Consider the following 20,601-nt stretch of genomic DNA (forward strand, 5'->3'; position numbering starts at 1 on the left):
TTCCTGAAAAAACATTGTTATCCTCAAAGCCATTATGAGCATTTGCAGAAGAATGATTCCTTCCTGTGTCAGATGTTATGAAAGACAGTTCATACTTCAAATAATGTGATTTATAAGTTGAGATTGTGAAGTTAAATTTAATAAAGCTCCGAGAAGATGCATGAGCCTCGAAAAGCTTTTTAATACAGATCTTTTGGAGTTGAGATGCTACCTTTGTTTTATATGAGCTGTTCTGTATTCTTGTGTATGCTGCAGACACTAACGGATGCCAGCAGAATTACCCACTACAGAATGCTTGCCTTCTTTCTCTTCTTTTTCTCTCCACAAGAATTTGACTGATGACAGATTGTATATGCGTATCTCATTAATTTTTAGAGTTATCACAAAAAACTAAAGGGTTTTCCAGTCTTCGTATTTGTTTTATTTTTGATGATGTAATTTTTCAAAGAAAGATTACTATGCTTGGTTAGTATTCCATTTTGTTCAAGAAATTGTTGGGAGATTTACTACTGTATTATTTTGAAGTCCAGATGATAAACTTTTGAAAATCAGCAGTTCTGGTCAAGGATGGTCCCACAAACTCATGAAAAGGTGATTGTGATGGAATTTCTTCCAAATATGCTTTTCATTATGGATTTAGGATTTGACATTTTGAATTAAAAGACCTAAGATTTCATTTCAATTCAACCCAATGTAAAAAAAAATTAAGACACTGAAATAATTCTTACAGAAAATGATACTTTGAAAAAAATACAAGTATTTTGATTATAAAATTCCCTAATTTTTTCATCATGTATATCCCTTCCAGACCAAAGAACAGCCGATCAGACCTAGGCTACCTATCTAAGCTTAAGTCTTACTTCATAGAGTTGGGGATTAGGGGAGGGAGGAATATAGGGGAAGGAACAATACGACCAAAATAAGGACCTATTTTGCCTTTCAAATAAATGGAGAAATGTAGATTTTTTTCCAAAGACTTTTGAAGTGTCATCAAACCAGAGAATTACTTCTCGTTGAGATTGCAAGGGGCCATCATCATCATGGCTGAGCTTCGCGAACGAAGATTTGGGAAGGCTTTATCCACATTTGTTACAGGGACGTTGGTGACTTATGAGGCCAATATGAAACAAGATAAATATGTTGATATCAACAAATCTATTGGCATTACCATCACATTTGCTTTAGAAGACAAGTAGTCAGTTTGTCTGGACAGCTGAAAACATCAGCTCCAGGCTTCCTTCCGCATGGGCAGCTAGATTCCCAACTCTTCACAGACTACATGACTTTAACCACAAGCCCACAAAGCGTTTTATGCAAACACACTTTACAAAAGTTCCTCATCCAAGGTCTGGTTTTGGTTTTCATCCAACTACAGTCCAATGTTAAGAGTCACAATTTAACATTTTTGGAAGAGCTGTTAACCACTTCTTGTCTGAGTCCTGACTATAACTGTATTTCTGACTTTCTCTAGGAGAATTAGTTGTATTTTAGTTAACTGAACAGAATGTCGGTGCCGGTCTACTGATGTGGGGGCTGCAGCAGTGCTTTCAATGGCAGGTTTGTACTTACCTTCTCAGAAAAATTACTTCTGAATACCCTCAGGAAAGCAAAGTGGGATACCCCAACTAATTAGAAACATGCCAATTAACATTAGTAGGTTGGTTGGATTTCTGAGCTTTAGTTACCAAAATCATACCTCAGGCAGGACTTCTGAAAAGTGATGTGAACCCTTAGAGAGTGTGACAGAGCCCAGAAACACAGACATGGCCAAAAGCAATTTGACATTTAAACAAACTGCAGCTGCATTATTCCCTATACATCATGACATAACTATTCCCTGTTAAATTAATATTCCAGTTTGCAAAATAAGACAAAATTAGTAGCTCCTGTTACAGCCCGTTTGTACATTTACAGTGCAATCTATGAAATGAACAGAGAAATCTAACTCCAAAAAATGAAGCAAATCTAGCTGCAATTGTTATAGAAGAAATGCAGGTTCAACTATTTCCTTCCATTAGTATGTCAGGAATTGACTCATAAGAGGAAAGCTCACGGATTCCTGCTAATCATCTAGTTTAAGTTATAGCTACAATGTAAATGTATTTGATGCAAATAATTATTGCATCTAAACTGCAAGTAATAATACATTAAACAGAATGCTAGTTCATCAACAATAGATGAAAACATTGTTATTTTAAGAAGTTATTTCAAGAAGTTATTTCTGGGAATAACATATTTAAGGACTATTCCATTCATACTTGCAGTATTCCCTTTTTCATGGTAGTATATACAGAAATAAATTATAGTTTCAATTATTAAATACATTTAATATAATTAGTATGTTTAAGAGCTTCCTATGGCTTAGTTTTAATAGAACAGATGTGAACATTATTCATGGATTTCTTACGATTTTTGTGGTTTGCACTTGTTGTAGTTAAGTAACAAAAGTCATTATTTGAAGACTGTGTAGAATATCTTGAAATTCAGGTGAAAGCTGAGAGAGAACATTCAGAAGTTTGACACATGCTACTGCAGTCTGCAAATGTAGGCACTCTAGAAATAAATCGGAAGCTAATTTAAATTCATTTAGAATTGTGCAAGGCTAATTATAGAAACATATTATGAGTCTGGTATAGGGAAAGAGTTATTTGGGGTTCCTGGATGCTGTTCACCTACGAGCTTAGCTGTACCTTCACATGTTGGTGCTTTGGCCCTAAGAAGAACCAAGGTGAGTTATCTCCATGGGTATTTCAGAGTGGGAAGCACTGAGATGCTCAAGGCATCAGGAGTTTAATGGTTGCACGAGCAAACTGCATGTTTTCACAGGGCTATCCCCAAATGTGGGCACTGATTTTAGATCTGGAATAGTCTTCAGACTATTCCATGTTCTTCTTTTTCATACCACAGATCTGAAAACCTTGGCCATGGGGAGATAGGACTGTTGGCTGTTGAGCTGGGTCACAAACTTTAATGCAAGTGATAAATTTCAAGGCTCATCCATGAGAGCTGTCATTCTACTGAATAAGCATCCTAGGTAGATTGGTCAGCTATGGCCATTGCTAGAGACATCAGATATAGAACATTGTCAGTGCAAAGGAGCATCTTGAATAGTGTCCTTTTTGCCTGAATGTTTTGTAAATTCTAGAGTACTACATTTCTTTTTTATTTTCTGCATTTCTCATATACACATATGACATAAAAACATCTAACACTTGAGTCTTGAGATCTTGTGACAGTACCTTAGAATTGCAAGAAGAATAAAAATCATCATCACACCTAATACATTTTAAGGTATTGCTTATTTCAAGTTTAATCTTTGGCATGAAAAAAGAAAATAATAAAGAATATTTATTATCTGATTATCAATTCACTAATTGGAATCGAACATACTTTTTGTTTCACAAAAAACATTTGCTCCTTAGTCCTTCAGCACTGTTATGTTTATCTTGTAGATGGCATTAACCTGTCACTGGTTTTGTACAGTGTTTAGTTACACAGCGGAGACTTTCACATCTCTTCATAAAGATAGTGTGTTAAAAAGTTAGTATGATTTCAAAAAGGTTAGACAAATACATGACAGAGAAATTCACAGGCTCTTAAATCCAGATATACCTATCTTTGTCAAAGAAATTCCCAGAGTACAGGTTGATGGAATCTTGGAAAATATACAGGGAAAGTTTTGTATTAGAATCAAAATATTTATGTATTTTTCTTTAAGCCTTCAGCAGGATATTAGAGTAGCTCAAATATGATCATTCATGTTAAGTGGAGAACATATATATTTATATACATATATGATTAGGTCCTTTTGGAATCAATTTTGGGCTCCAATGCTTTGCTGTTATAAGTGACTGCAATTATGCTAAAGCTGTGTTCACTTAAGAGAGAACATAATTTGGCTTTTAATTCATGAAAGATTCTAAACTGGCAACAGGAATTTTTCACGTTTACGGTTCAAGAGTGAGCTAAAGGACAGGCAAAACACTCTAGGTTAGAAACTGACCTCTAGTAACACAGCTAAATTCACAAAATAGGAGGTCTATTTGCATTGTGACCATCTGCAGCCAATCAAACTATTCACAAACTGAAAAATTTTCATATTGTAATGGTTTATGTCCCCCCAGTCTTGGTTCTTTTTTTAATTTTTTTTTAAATTACATAGGTCATTTTCAGATAAGGTAGGAAAAATCTGCATCCCATTACTACTCTCACTACATAAAAGCCAGCATATGTTTTAAGCTGGTGGTGGAGTTGAAGCTAGTCATTACATTTTTTTAGACAAGAATTTTCTCACATGCCTATGTGACCAAGCAGAGGGAAAATATGAGACATTCCAGTGACAAAAAGACGCTTTTGTGTTGTTCCATGTCAGTAATTTTTTTAAGTAATTGAGGTATGAATTTTCTCTGAATCAACTAAAAAAATTAATTAATAGAATTATAGATTTTGATATTCTACAGCTTTGTAGGAGATTTTTAGTGCAGGTATTGACAAAAAATAAATGCTGAAGCTGGACAGAACACACATTTCCACACACTTCTGTATCAATCTGGAGAAAACTAAATCAGAAGTGAACAGGTGAATATGATGTTTAAATAATCCAATGTAAAAAGGCACCTTAAAAATACTGATGAATAATGAAACCCTCTGCAAAACCTTAATAATTCAACAAAAATGGTCGCCAAAATCTTTTATTCTTTTCAGCTTTCATTACTTCCACAGTCTGAACTGATCCAGCAATAAGGAGAAAACAAGAGATCCTTGATAACATTTTAAAGGTTTTCTTACCACAGATTAACTAGGAAGGGATGTTCCAGGCCTTGCATTATCTGTAGCTCCCGGAAAACATTTCGAACTTCATCTCTCTCAATGCACTTCTGTTTATTCATGTATTTCATGGCATACATTTTCTTGGTGTCTCTCTTCTGTACAATGCACACCTAATCGACAGCAAAGTAAAAGAAAAATTCTGACACCTTGAGAAAGTAAACTCAATTGTGACTTTGAGAAAAAGGATCCTTTTATGATACTAAATCAGATACTACAACTGAGTAACACCTTCAAAAAGTTGACATCTCTGCAAGATTCTTTATAATAGATTATAATTAAAAGAATTTACAAAAGAACACCCAAACCCTGCATAAGGAGAAACAGGGAAGCATAAATGCCCTAACATTCAGAAGTTACATGGTAAAGCTGGGAGGAATACACTCCAATTGCTGAATTCACAGGCTATTTCATTAGCCACAGAAATTACTGCCTACTGCTTAGGAAAATGCACAATCATTGTCCTCATTCCTGTAAGTCGGTACACACATCTTGATTACTGCACCATAAACCTTGCCTATGTTCCCAAGGCTCAATATTTCATCTAAATATCAGAATTATGCTCCTTTAATTATTGTTGAAAGGAAAAAGAGTTTTCGTACTGAGATTCATCATAATATTTTTGAATTCACAAGAGACCATTGCAATGATTTAGTCTCTGGCAGTAAATTTCTTTCTTTTTACTTTGTTTTCTTTTCTCTGTCTCTCTTTTTTTTTCTTTTTTTTTTTTTTAAGAAGTCAGATAATGTTATAAATGCATGAAGAAAATCTTAGTCAAGAGAACTCCCATGTTAAACCTGGATTGTTTTTCTTCATGGTAGTTTGCCTTGAGAATGGAGCTGGAAAGTCACCAGCATCATATCCAAGAAGCACAATTTTAAATGTGATTTCTGGCAACACAGAAATATAAATTTGTTCTGTGTCTCATCCCCAAGCTGGTGTAAAAATTATTTTCATTACACCCCTATATCCACACCTAGAGGGAAACTGTATGTTCAACAGACTTTTGCTCTGAAGGGAGTTTTGTTGTTAATCAATCAGAACTTTTTGAAGTGACACTTCTAATGTGTCTTCACAGCCAAGAGAATACTAACTGAAAATATTGTTTTGATGCAACATGTGTATTACTGATACAGCCATAGGCTCCAATCAGAAATTTTAATCTTCAGTACAAATACAGATTATGTACTGGAAGTGTCTGGTTTAGGTATCATAACTCTGTAATGCCTAAATTTGAAGGTATTCTGGATATAATAGTGCCCCTTGGTGTGGGCATTATTATTTTATTTGTATATTTATCTACATCCACACATGCACACAAAAACACTCTCATATTATGTACACATAAAAGGATAGTACACACTCATAAAATTCATGATCAGACATCAAATTACAATTTGGTGACAGCCAAAAAGAAATCCATGGGTCTGAGTTGTATTTTGAGGAACTTGTGTGCTCAATATTCAAAAATGGACTGGAGAAACTGAGGCAACTTCCCACAGCTGAAACTGGGAGGAACAGGACCAAGGAAACCAAAACATATTTATTTCTCTGAAACTCTGTTTTCATAAAGTGTGTCTTTGAGCTCAAATCTACTCCAAATAGAGGAGTTAATAGAGTAATTTTAACCTTTATGGATAAGGTGTGAGTAAGAAAAGATTTACCTTCTCTAATACCAGGAGATGTTCTGCTAACTAAGGAAAACATGGATGGCAACATTCTGTTTTAAGCCTGTCAATGTTGCACAATGGTGAGTACTGAAGTTTGGTTTCATTTTTCCATCTTGGACTGCTATGGAAAGTCTGAATATTGGTGATGCCTTCGAGATAAATAAAGGTTCATATTTATATGCAGAGAACCCAGGCTGTGGAATGATGGGGAATTGTGGTTGGCCTTTTGGGGGAAGAAGATATAGCAGGTGGGTTTGAACTGAAGTGGAGGAATGGAAATTAACTGTTCAAGCTTACACAGGTCATTCAAAAGCATAAGAAGGATCTTCAGGGGCAGTTCTTGATATGCTGTCATAGACTATGTGAACACTCTAATTAAACTGTATTACATTACAAAGTACAAAATTTTGGGATTTTGGCTCAGAACCTAAGTCCTGAAATTCATTCACTTACATGAATTTGCAGCACGATTTTTATGTGTAATTTGGCCAAGACCAAGATGTTTGAAGAAGTCTCCTATTCTGCTACATAAAAAGCCTCCCCATTGAAAGTTTGACTAGAAGGTCTGCTGATAGGATTGGGTTTTACTAACTGAGAGTTACAGGTTTGAGCAGGTTTGAACTAGGACCACACACAGCATCTAGATGTGTAATGTAAACAGGTTTTGAAAAGCTGCTGTGACTCCAGAAGGCCCTCAGTTCTCTTACTTGCCAATACAGACAAGGGTATTCAGCACACTTGAAACAGACCTTCTGTTGTTAGTAGAAGCTTCTCTAGCACACAGCTTCAAAACAGAATGATAGCAAATATTTTCTAGGAATGTGTGCCTATGTACATCTTTTAACATGGTTTCAAAATCAATAGAATTTTAATTACTATAATAAAGCTACTTCCTACTAAAAATCAGGAAACACAATTTGCATCCACATTGATATTACTGTGAAAAAATGCCTGATGTTGCTCTGACAGCACCGAATCATAGTGGAGATCCTCTCTGGCACTTCTACCTGCTGGCTGTCAGCTCTTCCTCTGAGCAGGACACCAATAGGCTGAAACTTTCTACTAGTGCAAGAAAAAAAGGAAAAGCCCTTGAGCTCTCCTCACATGTGCAGTCTTAATGGGAAATGATTGAATTTAGGGGGGTTTTTTTCCAAAGGAGTTATTTTAAAATGGACAAACAGCTGCTCTGGTACCTGAACAAACAAATTCTGTGATGACTCATTATAATGGAAGTCTGTGCAGAATTGCATTATTTACAAGTATCAGTATGGAAGCCTGTCATGATCACATGGTCACTAAAACATTCTCTTTCCATTTTTCTGTGAATATCCTTTACCAAACCCCAGACAGTGTGATGCTTCAAACCAAATGTCGTGAACTCAACAACTAACTACCCAGCTGCAGAGTCAGGAGAGAAGGACAGGCACATTCATTTCCACATAAGGTGTAGATCTAAACGTGTCCATCTCTAGAGGGATGGTTTCCCTTCTAATGTCCTTCATAAAGTGACTGTAGATTACTAGTTTGAATGTAGGCATCATGTAGACAACTACGTGTTCAAAGGTAGGCATTATGACTCACTATTCATTTTCTTTGTAGTTGTATTGCGCTTATCTTTAAAAGTCTCTTGTGAAAATATTCCCTTTATAAAGAGGGTTTTTCTACATGTCTTACCTGTTATCACAGGGTGGTATCTGTCATTATTTCTGGGAGAAAGTAACAGTAAGTTGCCTTAAAACCTATTAGGTTAAAAGACATTTGACCAGAGGCTGACTTGGAGCCACTTTCCCTCAGAGCCAGGGGAAGGAAATCAATAGATTATGACTGTAGGGTTAAACTTCATTTTTCAAGAACAGCATGTGCTATGTTCCATTTGTAAACTACCTTCTTAGATTTCCTCTGATTTCACACATAAAAAATAGAGCACTTACAGATTGAGTTTAATCTGAAGTTTAAGAGATCATGCAGACACAGTGCTATGGGACAGAGTGCCCTATGGGCTATTGCAGAGCTAAGTGAAGTTAGAGTTATGTTGAGTAAAACTGGGGCAGAATTTGCTCAAGGTTTGCTGCAGAAAGCTGCATAATGCTGTGTTGGCTGAGCAGCCATAGGTAGGTTCAGAGAAGCTTTTCCAAGAGCAAAAGAGGGGGAGGGCTGAAAAATCTGACTTGCAGCAAACACAAGATTTCTCCCATTTCCCACTAGAAAAGAGTTCTAGATGCTATGTGCTTGGTCTGGAAAGAGTGAGGAGCAGGTGCACTTACTCTCAATAAAGACATTTTGGTCTGAAGTTGGCACGAGTACTTAGACCTCTCAAACTAGCACATGACATGGTTTCATGAGAGGTCATAAAAAAAGGAGAGATGCAAAACCACAGGCAGAGAAAGCTTCTCTGTGTAAGATGGAGAGCTGGAAGCTGGAGTGCACACTGCATCTGTGCTCCTGCATGATACTATTATGCATCTTATGTCCTGTCAGTAGATCAGATGGGGCAGCTATAGCTGCCATGAGGAATCACAGCCCAGCAGAGGGGCTGTTGCACTGCCACAGGCAGAAGGCACTCACCCAGACATAGGGACTGCAAGACAGAAATCAGCTATATGCTTCAGGGTGGGAACTGACAAATCTGCTACCAAGCACATGCCTCAAATACCACTACATTTTGTGTTCTTACCCATGTGCTCTGAAAAACTATTGCTAATAGTCTTAGCCTACAAGAAAAGTTGGAAAAATTTACACAAAGAGGCTGGAGAATGGATATCATAATTTTATCTTTACACTGCCAGGGAATTTCCTTGAAATAGGGGGATTCATTCCCAGATTCCCCTGAGCAAAACATGACATCTGGAGCAGCCCAAGCATCTGCTTACTATCCTTTCATATTAACTCAAGCTAAAAAAATAGGTTGTTATACTGTCAAACAATATTAATACTCTGCAGTTGTGTGTTTTGTTGCTTTTAGGATAGTAGCATATTTTTTTCTGAAATATTTTGCATAACATTTAGCAAAGTACCCTTAATCAATGCAGATGTGATTCTAGGCTCCCATCTGTTTTACACCAGTACAATTTCAATTACTTCAGCACAGGAAGTCACTGTTTTATAAAAAATTAGCAAATATATAAATATAAATTTATAAATATATATAAATATACCAAAATAATTAGAACCAAGTCATGTGTCTCACCATCTCAGACAAAAAGAAGTGAATTTGTACATCGAAATTATAATTTAAATTTAATTTAAGGAGGTCAGATTGTTCAATACACCTGCTCCCATGAACAGAGAACTTGAAGAAAATTGGTACTATAATATCCCTGACAAGTAGCTGTTGCACCTGAATACAAATTATTTTGCAGCAGTAACCCTGCAATTACATGGTTATTGTAATGGTTATAAGGATAATGGGAATTCTTGTATTTCACTCCTTGTCAGTTTTGTACTTATTGGGTGATCTTCAAAATATATTTTCTCCAATATTTTTTGAGAAGAGCGATATCTCTACATACAACAACATGGAAAAACATAGCCATATTAAACATGTGACAGCACTTCTAAGGTGTTGTATGTCATAAAGAAATAACTATTTTGACCACAGTTCAGTATTTTTGGTTTGATTATTTAAAAGTACTTCTGAGTTTACTTAGAAAGCAAATATTTAATATATTAATAAAACCTGTTTGGTCAAAATTTCTCACCAGCTCACTTGCAATGTACTTGCAATGTCTAATAACTGGAATATAGTAAGCATAACTAACTTAAAGGTCTTCAAAAAAAAAATTGTCCTGTTATGCAGGAAGACACCAAAGCATAAGCAAGCAGCTTCAACTTAGCAAAGCAAGGCCACTGAAGCCAGAAAGGCTACTTTTAGAGTAATGCCCCACACCTCACTTGAGTACCACTGACCCTTGCCCAGGGCTGTGCCAGTGTCTGTATGTACAGGTACATACACTGGGTGTGTATGCACGTGCCCAGGAGAGGGGGAAGTATTCAATGAGCAGTCACACACCATTCTGCCACAGCTTGCATGTCACTTGGCTTGAACAAAAGAACCACTAACTTGCACAGAAATTTTGGCTGTGATGGTCCCACACAGCTTGAAGCTTGTCTTCTTCATCTGTCCTTTACCAAGGTGCATCCTGAGCTCTCAAAGGTCACCTTTGAAGGGAGCCTGATTGTTTCCAGAAAAAGGAGCATGCTTGTGGTTTCTCTTCTCTCAACACCTATTGCCTACCCTCCTCAAAACTGCTGTGTTGTATCTTCACTTTTCCTGGGGAATATGCTACAGTGTCTGTGAGACAGCATTTGCTCTTAACGTGTCCCTAAGAAGTAGCACGTACTGAGGCAGCATCTTAAAGCAAGAGGCCACTTCTCAGAAAAGGCAAGCTCTTGAGATACAAAGCATTTGATACCAAATGCCTACGAATTCCTGTAACTGCAAATATTGCTAGTGTGAACTGAAAATTCCAAAGGAAAAGGCAGGGAGCTGCTTTCTGAAGCCAGCTGGGAGGACGGAGCACAGCTGCTGAATCAGTCAGCCCCAAGGGAGGAGGTGAGGTGCCGAGGATCACCCTGAGCTCTGTGCACAAGAGAGAGCTGAGCTGTGTAGAGGCTCTGCCATGTCAGATACCTCCTGCAGCAATATCCTGCTGAGGCCTAAGGTTGCTGTAGCAACCAGAGTAATTTAAGAAATATTGAGAGAGAGAGGGAGCTATTGTACCAACAACAATAAAATAAAAAAGTAGAGCATGTCTTAAAACATCCTTTTGCTCTCAGAAAACAGAAAAGGCCACAGTGGAACCATAAAAGAAGCAGGCAGTTTAAGGAAAACATGATACTGAACACAGTTATGTGTTGCAAGATGCTAGAACACAATGGACTCCAAACATTAAACAGCTAACAATAGAGATTAACAGTCTTGCATCGTTTGTTGACGTTTTCTACTGCCAGGTACTTCCAGAAGGACAGTAATAGGAAAAGTTGCCAGCAACTAGGCTTCTAAATGACCAATAAAGGCAAGACTGTCTCACAGAAAAGACACTTGAAATGGTGATTAATTTACCATGTTGTGCTTTTGGCTATGTTATAATAGGTCGCTTGAAAATGGGTTTCTTTATTTCCCTGCCTGTGGAAGGCAAAACAAGGTGATTTGTCAGAAGACTGGATTCATTTGGGGGAAAAAAAAAAAGCAAAAAAAAAAAAAGCCTGTTCCAACAAGGACTTTGCTGTTGTATTTGACAGCTGCAAAATAAGGATTTAAGTTTAGAAGGTACTCATGCATGAGTCCTTTCTTGCATTAAACATGTTCTCTGAGGGCTGTGAAACTCTGTTCTCACCAATGCAGATTCTCCAAAGCAGATTCACTAGAACACTGCAGTCATTTAAACCTGTAAGAAAGTTAGATGTTTCTAGAAATATCATAGAAACATTCACCTGTTTCCTGAATGCCATGGAAAAGAGTGGATCAAACATCAACTAACAAGCCTTCAAAACGCAGGTAGGTTTCTTTTATTTTCCTGCATGGTGTGGAAGGCTGAGGGCCCCTTTGAAAGGGCAGAGACAGTAGAGGTGTGAATGCAAAAGCTTTGAATAAAGAGGGGTGCAGGTAATCTTTGCAAGGGCCAACATGATTTGGATATATCTTTAACTTCTTTTCCTATGTCTAACTTGAACTCTTGAACCTCTATTTATTTTGACATGGCATTTCATCACTGTATTGTGATCATAAACAATCATAGCTCTCCACCTGCCTGATTTTTAAGGGGTTCTGAAAAACCGTGTTGGACTTGCAGCATATTCTCCCATTGACTTCAGAGAGGGTTTCTCTTGAAAACAACAGAATCAAATAAGAACCATGCCATGAGGCACTATGCTGTTCTGCAAGAAATATCTAAAATTAAAGTAATTTTTCTGCATGAAGCCCAAGAACCAGCAAAATCCTGTGTATGTTCTTAACACATGACTACAGAAGTATCTCATCAACACTGACCTGGCACATACTCAAGAATCATTCAAATCTAGATTTATCTAGCTGTTGCTTGATCAGCTAGGTGAGGTGTCAGTTATATTTCATCTTCAAATGTATCCCCATGAGAAATGGTTTCTAATATTTTTATAATATGATTTTCTCTGGCTTCATGGCCTTGTATTTACCCATATTAAAATTTAAAACCTTGTTATAATCATTATTATAAAAAATAAAGGTTGTCTATTCATGTGTAAACAAACCATTAATCTTCTCTGTTTCAGTGAAATCCTGTTGAATTAAACAAATATTTACTCAATAATCATAATTATAGTGTATGTCAGTTTATACAGTCCCAAGTGGATTTAATCTATGTAAAGTGCCTTTAAAATACTGCAATTATTTTAAAGACACAAATGAGTCCAGAGATTTAAGAACAAGATCACTTTAGCAGACTGTCTAAAGAAGTAGTTCGCTCCTACTTTTTTGTTTCTTTTTGTTTTGAGGACAGATTTCTAAACTCTGCTAATCCCCATTGGGGAGACTTAATTATTACAATAATTTTTGTTCAATTGATTTTAGTGAATGTATTACAATAAAAATAATATAGTGAATAGTCAGACTCAGTTCATACTGGTGATCAGATGTCTTTGAGAAGGAAAAGGCTTCAAAACCTATGTTATTTTACCCTAATCAGGTTACCAGAAAAACACAAAGGAATTCCCTATTAGATTTTTAACTGCGAAAAATAAGTTGATTCTTACCTTTCCAAAACTCCCTTTCCCAATAGCCCGCAATATTTGAAAGTGGTCAAAATTAACTGCAAAACAAAGGAGAAAAGAAAAGGAAAATAGTTTGTAGCGTGCTAAGTCAGAATTAGAAATCAGATAAGAAATATTATAAAAACATAATTTTACCATGTGATATTCACTTTTTTTCTTAAAATACCAAATATATTTAATAGGTAACAAAGGGGAATTTTGCTTTAAAATATGCTGCATTCATTCTGTGCATCAATTCATCTTGGTCCAATGCCTCCAGTGCTCAGTATCTCCAAAGAGAAACATTTCTCTGTCCTAACCAAGTAACAAGACATAAGTTAGCATTGTGCAACCATTAGCATTTTCCAGAAATATTATGATCTATTAAAAGGGTACTAAGTAATTCAGGTAAGTAACACCATCTTCCTACAGATACATAGTAATATAAGGATAGTATTGTTACATTAATCCTACATTCTGTTACAGTAATGGAAGCTTTTGGCATGATGAGCTAGTATGATCAGCCCCTCCAAACTTTTCCACCTTGATGCAATAAATAATAGTAATATGGTAAGACTATTTCATTATGTAACATAAGTTCTGAGAGATTTCATTTTAACTTGGCAGTAGACTGGATTAACTCACACTTCGTGAAAATCTGACAGCACAGCCTGACCTAGACACAGAAGTGGTTTGCTGTGAGGGTGAGTGAGATTTCATTTCTCAGAAATGCCATTATTGTTGTTGCATGAGATTGAACACAGCATGACCTTCAAACCTCTCTTTCACTGGTAGATCTGGTGGTTTTAAAAAAAATCCAACAACATCCTGAACAAACTTGATGCAAAGTCACTGAAACACAAACAAGACAATGTGTGATACAGTTTTTACAGTCACTTTTCAGAAAAGGATCACAGTTAGAGCTAAATTCAGTGAACCAGAGATGACAAAGTTCAGTGCAACTGAACAGGATTTTTTTAATTTAAAACTTTCTTATGTTACTAGCTTTGGCCATGGACCATTGTCTATGCACCTGTTATTGCTGCAACAGTAATCTGCAAAATTACGGAGACAGGCTGTCACTGGAAAAATCATAGAACCATAGAATGGTTTGGGTTGGAAGGGACCTTAAAGATCATCTTGTTCCAACCACCTGCCAAGGGCTGGGACGCTTTCCGCTAGACCGGTTTGATCAAAGCCCCATCCAACCTGGCCTTGAACACTGCCAGGGATGGAGCACCCTCAACTTCTCTGGGCAATCTGTGCCAGTGCCTCACCACCCAAAAACGTGGCTCAAATCATGATGAGGAAGAAAATCCTGTAAGATTAATAACACTTTAAATAAGGTGTCAAAAAACTGTATCATCTTAAGCAAAACTTTGTGTAGAAAGTTGCAATGTTGATATATATCAAACCACTAAAAAGGGCTAGTATCTTACTTTCTCAGTTGCAATAATATCTCATTTACAATCATTTGTTTGTTTATGTTTGCTTGCACTGCCTTCAAGGAAACATAGTTGCTCCTTTCATTAGTGCAGCTATAGTAACCACCTTTCTGGTAATTACTGGAGTCAAATCAAGTCCAGAGCTGCCAGAGCTGAAAGCAGCAGATGCTAGTCTACAGAAACAAAGATGGTGAATATGGCAGCTTTAGGATTTGGATACTGAAATAAAAATGCTTAAGCTTGCAAAGGATTTATAAACTGCTTGGAAACTGAAAATTGGAAAAGAAATTTTGTGCTGAATCACGTATGAGTTAGGGTTATCCACGTCTCTGAGAAGCAAGATTGTCTGTCAGCAAGCTGCAGTTAGGGTCTCTGCTGACAGTTTTTGCCAGTGGGTCACTCTCTTGTAGTTCTTGCTGGTCAATATGGGTCTGGTGAATAAGATGGTTTAGCAAAACCCCAGTTCATGTAAACTTATAGCCACTTAAATCCTGTTCCCACAAGTCATCCCTCCCAGGTGCTTGACTGGGTTATCTAAGATGATCCTTAATTTAGGTAGGAATTCAGCACAGTGTTGAAAATATTATAAGCAACATGTTAATCTCACTAACTCCTTTGAGAGGAAAGAGGCATCAATTTTTCCCTCCAGCATGGTGGTGGTGTCTGTGTTACTCTACTTTAAAACCTTCTCATGTTTCTTACTTATTTTACCAATTTTTTTTTTAACAAACTTATTCCTTGAAGAAAGATTAGTTTGAGTTTGTTCTTTATTTTGCAGTCATTCAGATGAATCTAGTTCCCAAAACAACTGAAAAGCTGTTGAAACAGTCTGTAATTATCTCGATTTCAGTCAAGCTGCAGTTCAGTAAGACTTGACTATATTATTTTCTGAAGCCTGACTGGTTTTGAAATGCATCAGTTTGAAGAATTATTTTGTTTTTGTAAAATTAAGATTAAGCATTTACTTTTGGCTATGAATAGGACATTTTATTGTCCATATAACTTTTATTGTATATCTCTGTACTTCTTTCTTTAGTGTGTTTATTGCTCTGAATTACTAGAACAATTTATTATTTTAATGGGATTTAATTGCAAATTGGATTTCCACAAGACTGAAATTATTAAGTGAAGCACTAGACTGTGGAATTTAAGATAGATTATTAGTAAGCCAAATAAGTGGTTAAAAAACATAGCCACAACAATTGGTCAAGTTTTATTAATGTTTGTGTTTAACTTGAATAGAAAGTGAGATGTTACAGTTTCTTATCTTTATTAAGAAAAAAAATATTATTTTCTTTCTACATCTCACTGTTCCATAACCCTTATTTAAATTAAGGTACAATGACTGCAACACATTTCATGCAAGAGAAAACAAAGATAATTTTAAATAACTGTGGAAGTATGCGAACATACCTGAGCCTATGTCTGGAATGAGCTAGATTTGCAACCACTGTGGTTCTTTGGAAAGGGATAGTTCACTTAAGTAGATGACTTAGTCTCTTTTTATCACTCAAACGTACTCATAACATTGCAGATTCACAAACTGAGGAAGTTCCTCCTTGGGATATCAGGAAAGAATAAAAAACGGGATACCTTTGCTGTTGAGACCAATACCGAATTCACTGAGTAAAACTGTAACAGATCAGCCATGCACAAGCCACATTAGCTTCACAGCCCTGATAAACAGTGAATGGTTGAGCTGAGTTCACTACCACCCTAGTACTGTGCTAGTCATACACTTTGGGTGTTTTCCTCGGGTGTTTTTAATCTCACACTCTCGAAATTTTTGGCTAATTTTATTCATCGCACTTTTTTATTTTAAGGTTCAGTGTGTGGTTGGGTTTTTTTGGTGTGGGTTTTTTTTTTTTTTTGGGGGGGTGAAAATTCAATGCCAAAAGGCCACCTCTTACTCTAAGAAGAATTACAGCTCATCATGACCTCTGTCATTTCCAATGTTTGAAATATCATCAAGGTCAGACTCTGCCATTTTCTCTGTGCAACGAGGAGATCACAAGCATTAAATTCTTGTCCTCCAAAACATGACAACTCCAGCTCTTTTGGTGCCTGGTGTTGTAGCTAATGACATTTTTCTAGCACAAAGCCCCACTGAGATAATTGTGTGGCTGGCAGAAGGACATTTTCTTCAGTAACAGTAATATGACTATTACTCTTTTATAGCTTGCTTGGTATCTTTTACTCAAGAGAAAAAAAAATTTCCCAGCTCCTTTGGAACTTCTCTCATTTTATCATCACACCATACCTTGGAGGTCTTAGACATGGGCTCTGAATTTCGGTCTGAAACTACTAACAGTTTTCAGAAACCAAAATTAGTTTATATTGTCTTCACAAAATTTTTCATACAGGTAAATCCACAAAATGAGATTTTATTAACAACAGTATGAGAGAGTTTCTTTAAAGTCGCTTTGATTTTCACCAGTTTGGAAAAATCAAGTGTTATAATCTCTCCTCCCCCATCTCCCAACTTTATCCCTTAAAAATCACCATTAATTCAAACCCATGAAGGAATATGGAATAAACCAGATATTTGGCTATCTAAGGGAGTAGATAGATCAGCATTTATGACATCTGTTGCATGATATGGTATTAGAATGATGGATGTCTATTAATTTCAGCAACGCTCTCTATATATATGCATATAAATTAATGTATTTCATTTCTTTACATTTAGTCACACTCAAATAAACCTCAAATTCATTCTACTGCACAGATTCAAGTCTCTTTTAATAACTTTAAGTGCAAATATACTTATTTAGATTAGAATCATAGTTTTGAATTAGCTCCATGCAGAGCATTTTCCAGCAGTTTGATCGTGAACAAACGCAAGGTAGCGGATGGTAATGGGATTCACAAGCTGAATTAAAGGTTTCACCCTGCTTGCCAGGAAAAGTAAAAAAATGTGGTCCTAGCCATTACAGATACTTGGTCAGATATATCAGTATACTCAAAAACTATCAGGAGTATCGAGAAGGATGATGCAGTGGTTTGTGACTGAATTGTACACAGGAGCCCCTCTATTGCCACAGTCTTCTCATGTGATTTTAGGCAAGTGCTTCAATATCTTCTGCCACTGTCTGTAGAAAAATGAATCTAATGATCTCTAAGCAGCTGTAAAATTAGGTATAGGAAGTACCTTAGAGCTCAGCATACAAGTAATTGGGAGAGTAGCAAGAACCAATTCAAGTAATGGTGTTTTATAAAACACTGCAAAGACTGAAAGCCATTTTTAAAGTGGGAAAAGTCTACACCGCTGGGGAAGTGGGGGTACAGAAATCAGTAGACTGATTTAAACCCCACACATCAAGTTGCCATAGAGTTGAGAACAGAACCTGGCTTCCACTTCATACTGCACCATTTCTCAGGCACATCTTCTGAACTGCATGACCACTGATGGAGCAGATATATGGTATAAAACTTTCTAGTGAAAGATAGAATAAATATTTCTTACTCCACTGCTCCCCAAGGATAAAGTATACTTTGGGGAAAATATCCACATCACAAATTATTGGGTTTTTACAACCACACTGCAAAAAATCTGGATAGTTGTAGTGGAAATGCCTATTGTTTTTTTAATCAGCATTATATACATAACACTATATGTTAAAAAAAATGAAACATTTCATATGCATCAACTCTACTGCATTATTCAAGAGTGCTATGGTAACTTGAAAAACAACAACAAAAAAAGTTACATCAACACAGATCATTACATGTTTGATTTATGATACCATGAAAGAACACAACATTTCTACCCTTTCATTTGTAGTTTTAGTAATTTAAAATATTCTCGTGTTACTCGTCATTTGTTCAAGTGTAAATTACATCTAGCTCAAGAGGCAATATGTATATTGGGTGTATTCTAAATAGAGCTGACATCTGTTTTCTCACTGCAGCTGAGGAATATTTACTGCATGTATATGTGATTAGTCCACATACACTCAATAACCATTACCTGAAAGAACATTGTATCTCCTAGAGAAAATATCCAATCAAACATGGCCAAAGCACAGGCATACACATGCTTTGCATAATATAAAACAAAATAGAGGCCTTTCAATTCAAGAAAAAGTGGAAGAACTTCATAAGCTAAATACAGACATTCTCCTTCTCTGGTTGAGTCCCACTGGTTTATTTGGACTGTCTGCCAATAGCCAAAACCAGAACATGGGCATTAAGGCATTATGTGCATGTGCAGTAAAGCCATATTTTTAATAGAATGGTCATTTTGAGACATCTAGCTGCATTCTCACTGATCTCAAGAGAAAACAGAAATAAGGAGATGTGATATAGCCATTAGCCAAGAAACTAGATTTTTATGTAAGTCTGAGCACTGTCTTGCAGGTCTGTTTTGGGATGTTTTAATACTTCTCGTTTCTGTAAATCAGAAAAACAAAATAAGAACTAAATCAAATTTTCTTCTAGACTTGGCCTGTATGATTTGAACTGAGAGTCATTGCTATTAGGATTTCAAACTGGTTCTGCAGTCTTCTTTCTACGTACGTCTATTTTTCAGATCCTCCAGCTTTTTCCAGGGAGAGCCAGGGGAAGTGCTGACAGAACCTCACTAGGTCTTAGCAGCCATCAAACCTTATTAAAGTTGTTACTTTCCTTCCACACAAAGATGCATAAGATGAGTAGATTATCTACTAAGATATTCATATTATGAGTACTCAGTACTCATAATAAAATCACCAGCTTGAATGGACATAGACAGGGCAAATATGAACAGCACCCAAAAAATAGATTAACGGTCACAAAATGGTTTGGGTAGTCAAAAGAAGTCACATTCCATTTTACTCTGTTCATGGCTAGTGCACTAGTGAAGAAAGGTACTGTTTAAAATCAGGAAGAAATAATTTTTATTGACAGAATGATAAAGCCAGGCATGTCTTCAAGGTGAGCAAAGAGCACAAATCTGTACAGCTTCGTAGGGTTCTGAGTAAAATGAGACATGGCTATACATTATTTGATTGGGAAACCTACTAGTTAGAAAGTGATAAATAACTGGAGAACAAGAAAAAAGCAGTTTCAGAGCTGATTTTATCTTATTAACGATGAATCATGGTGTTTTCTATTGTATTTAGGGGGTTTGCATTTAAATTGCATTACAATGTGTCAATTCTTCAGGATTAATGAGTGCTTTAGTCTCAACATAAACTGTTTCAAATTATTATGTTAATATTTTTATAATTATTCCTTTATATTTATATTTGTAGTCATTCATTTACAATTATTTGCAATTAGAAAGAACTGAAGATCTTCGTACGTCAAACAAATTTTATTTAAAATTCAGCTAATTTTGCTTTGGACTTGAAAATGCTTTTCAGTCTGATCATGTTTGCATACTTTCCTTTCTTCGGTCAGTGATACATTAGTGTATTATCAAAAGACTTTCAATTCAGAACTCTTGATTGATCCAAAGTGGCTTTTTTCAATAATTAATTTCTATACTGTGCTTCCTTGTGAAGCCATCTGCAAGAAGAGATCACTGGCTGAACTATATCTCCCGTTATGCAGGGATACTCACAGCACTGGCATGATATGTGTTTTATTCACTTAGAGCTGGTGGTGTGTTGGGTTGTGAAAGTTGCAAACAGGTACAAGATTTAGGTCCACCTCACATCACATCATTAAAAAGTGTGGGGATTTCCCTAAATGACTGAGGAATTTTCTGAATTTGTTAAAATGAATACTGGAGAGAACTACAACTGCCTACCATTTTCCAAAACAGACTAGAAGAATTTGGTGAGTCAGCTAATCATTTACACTGTTACAGAAACAGGCATGTGTTACCACAACTGAAATAAAATTGAAATTCCAAAGAAAATTAGCATTTGAATACAACCAAGCTGCAAAAGGAAAAAATTGCTAGAAATGGTTTTCAAAACTTTTCTTCCCTTTTAATTCTGTAAAAG

The 20,601-nt window shown here is 36.2% G+C and overlaps 1 protein-coding gene across 1 annotated transcript in view; it reads right to left on the reverse strand.

Annotated features, from left to right (window-relative positions):
- Window positions 1–20,601, reverse strand: part of STK32B (serine/threonine kinase 32B) — a 175,487-nt gene that overhangs the window by 134,079 nt on the left and 20,807 nt on the right. The window contains exons 2-3 of the mRNA XM_032686574.1: window positions 13,227–13,282; window positions 4,789–4,940 (exon numbers count right to left, since the gene is read on the reverse strand). Of these exons, the coding sequence (XP_032542465.1) occupies window positions 4,789–4,940; window positions 13,227–13,282 (208 nt within the window). The remainder of the gene's footprint in view (window positions 1–4,788; window positions 4,941–13,226; window positions 13,283–20,601) is intronic.

The sequence above is a fragment of the Chiroxiphia lanceolata genome, chromosome 4, assembly GCF_009829145.1.
Source record: "Chiroxiphia lanceolata isolate bChiLan1 chromosome 4, bChiLan1.pri, whole genome shotgun sequence".
Taxonomy (NCBI): Eukaryota; Metazoa; Chordata; class Aves; order Passeriformes; family Pipridae; genus Chiroxiphia; species Chiroxiphia lanceolata.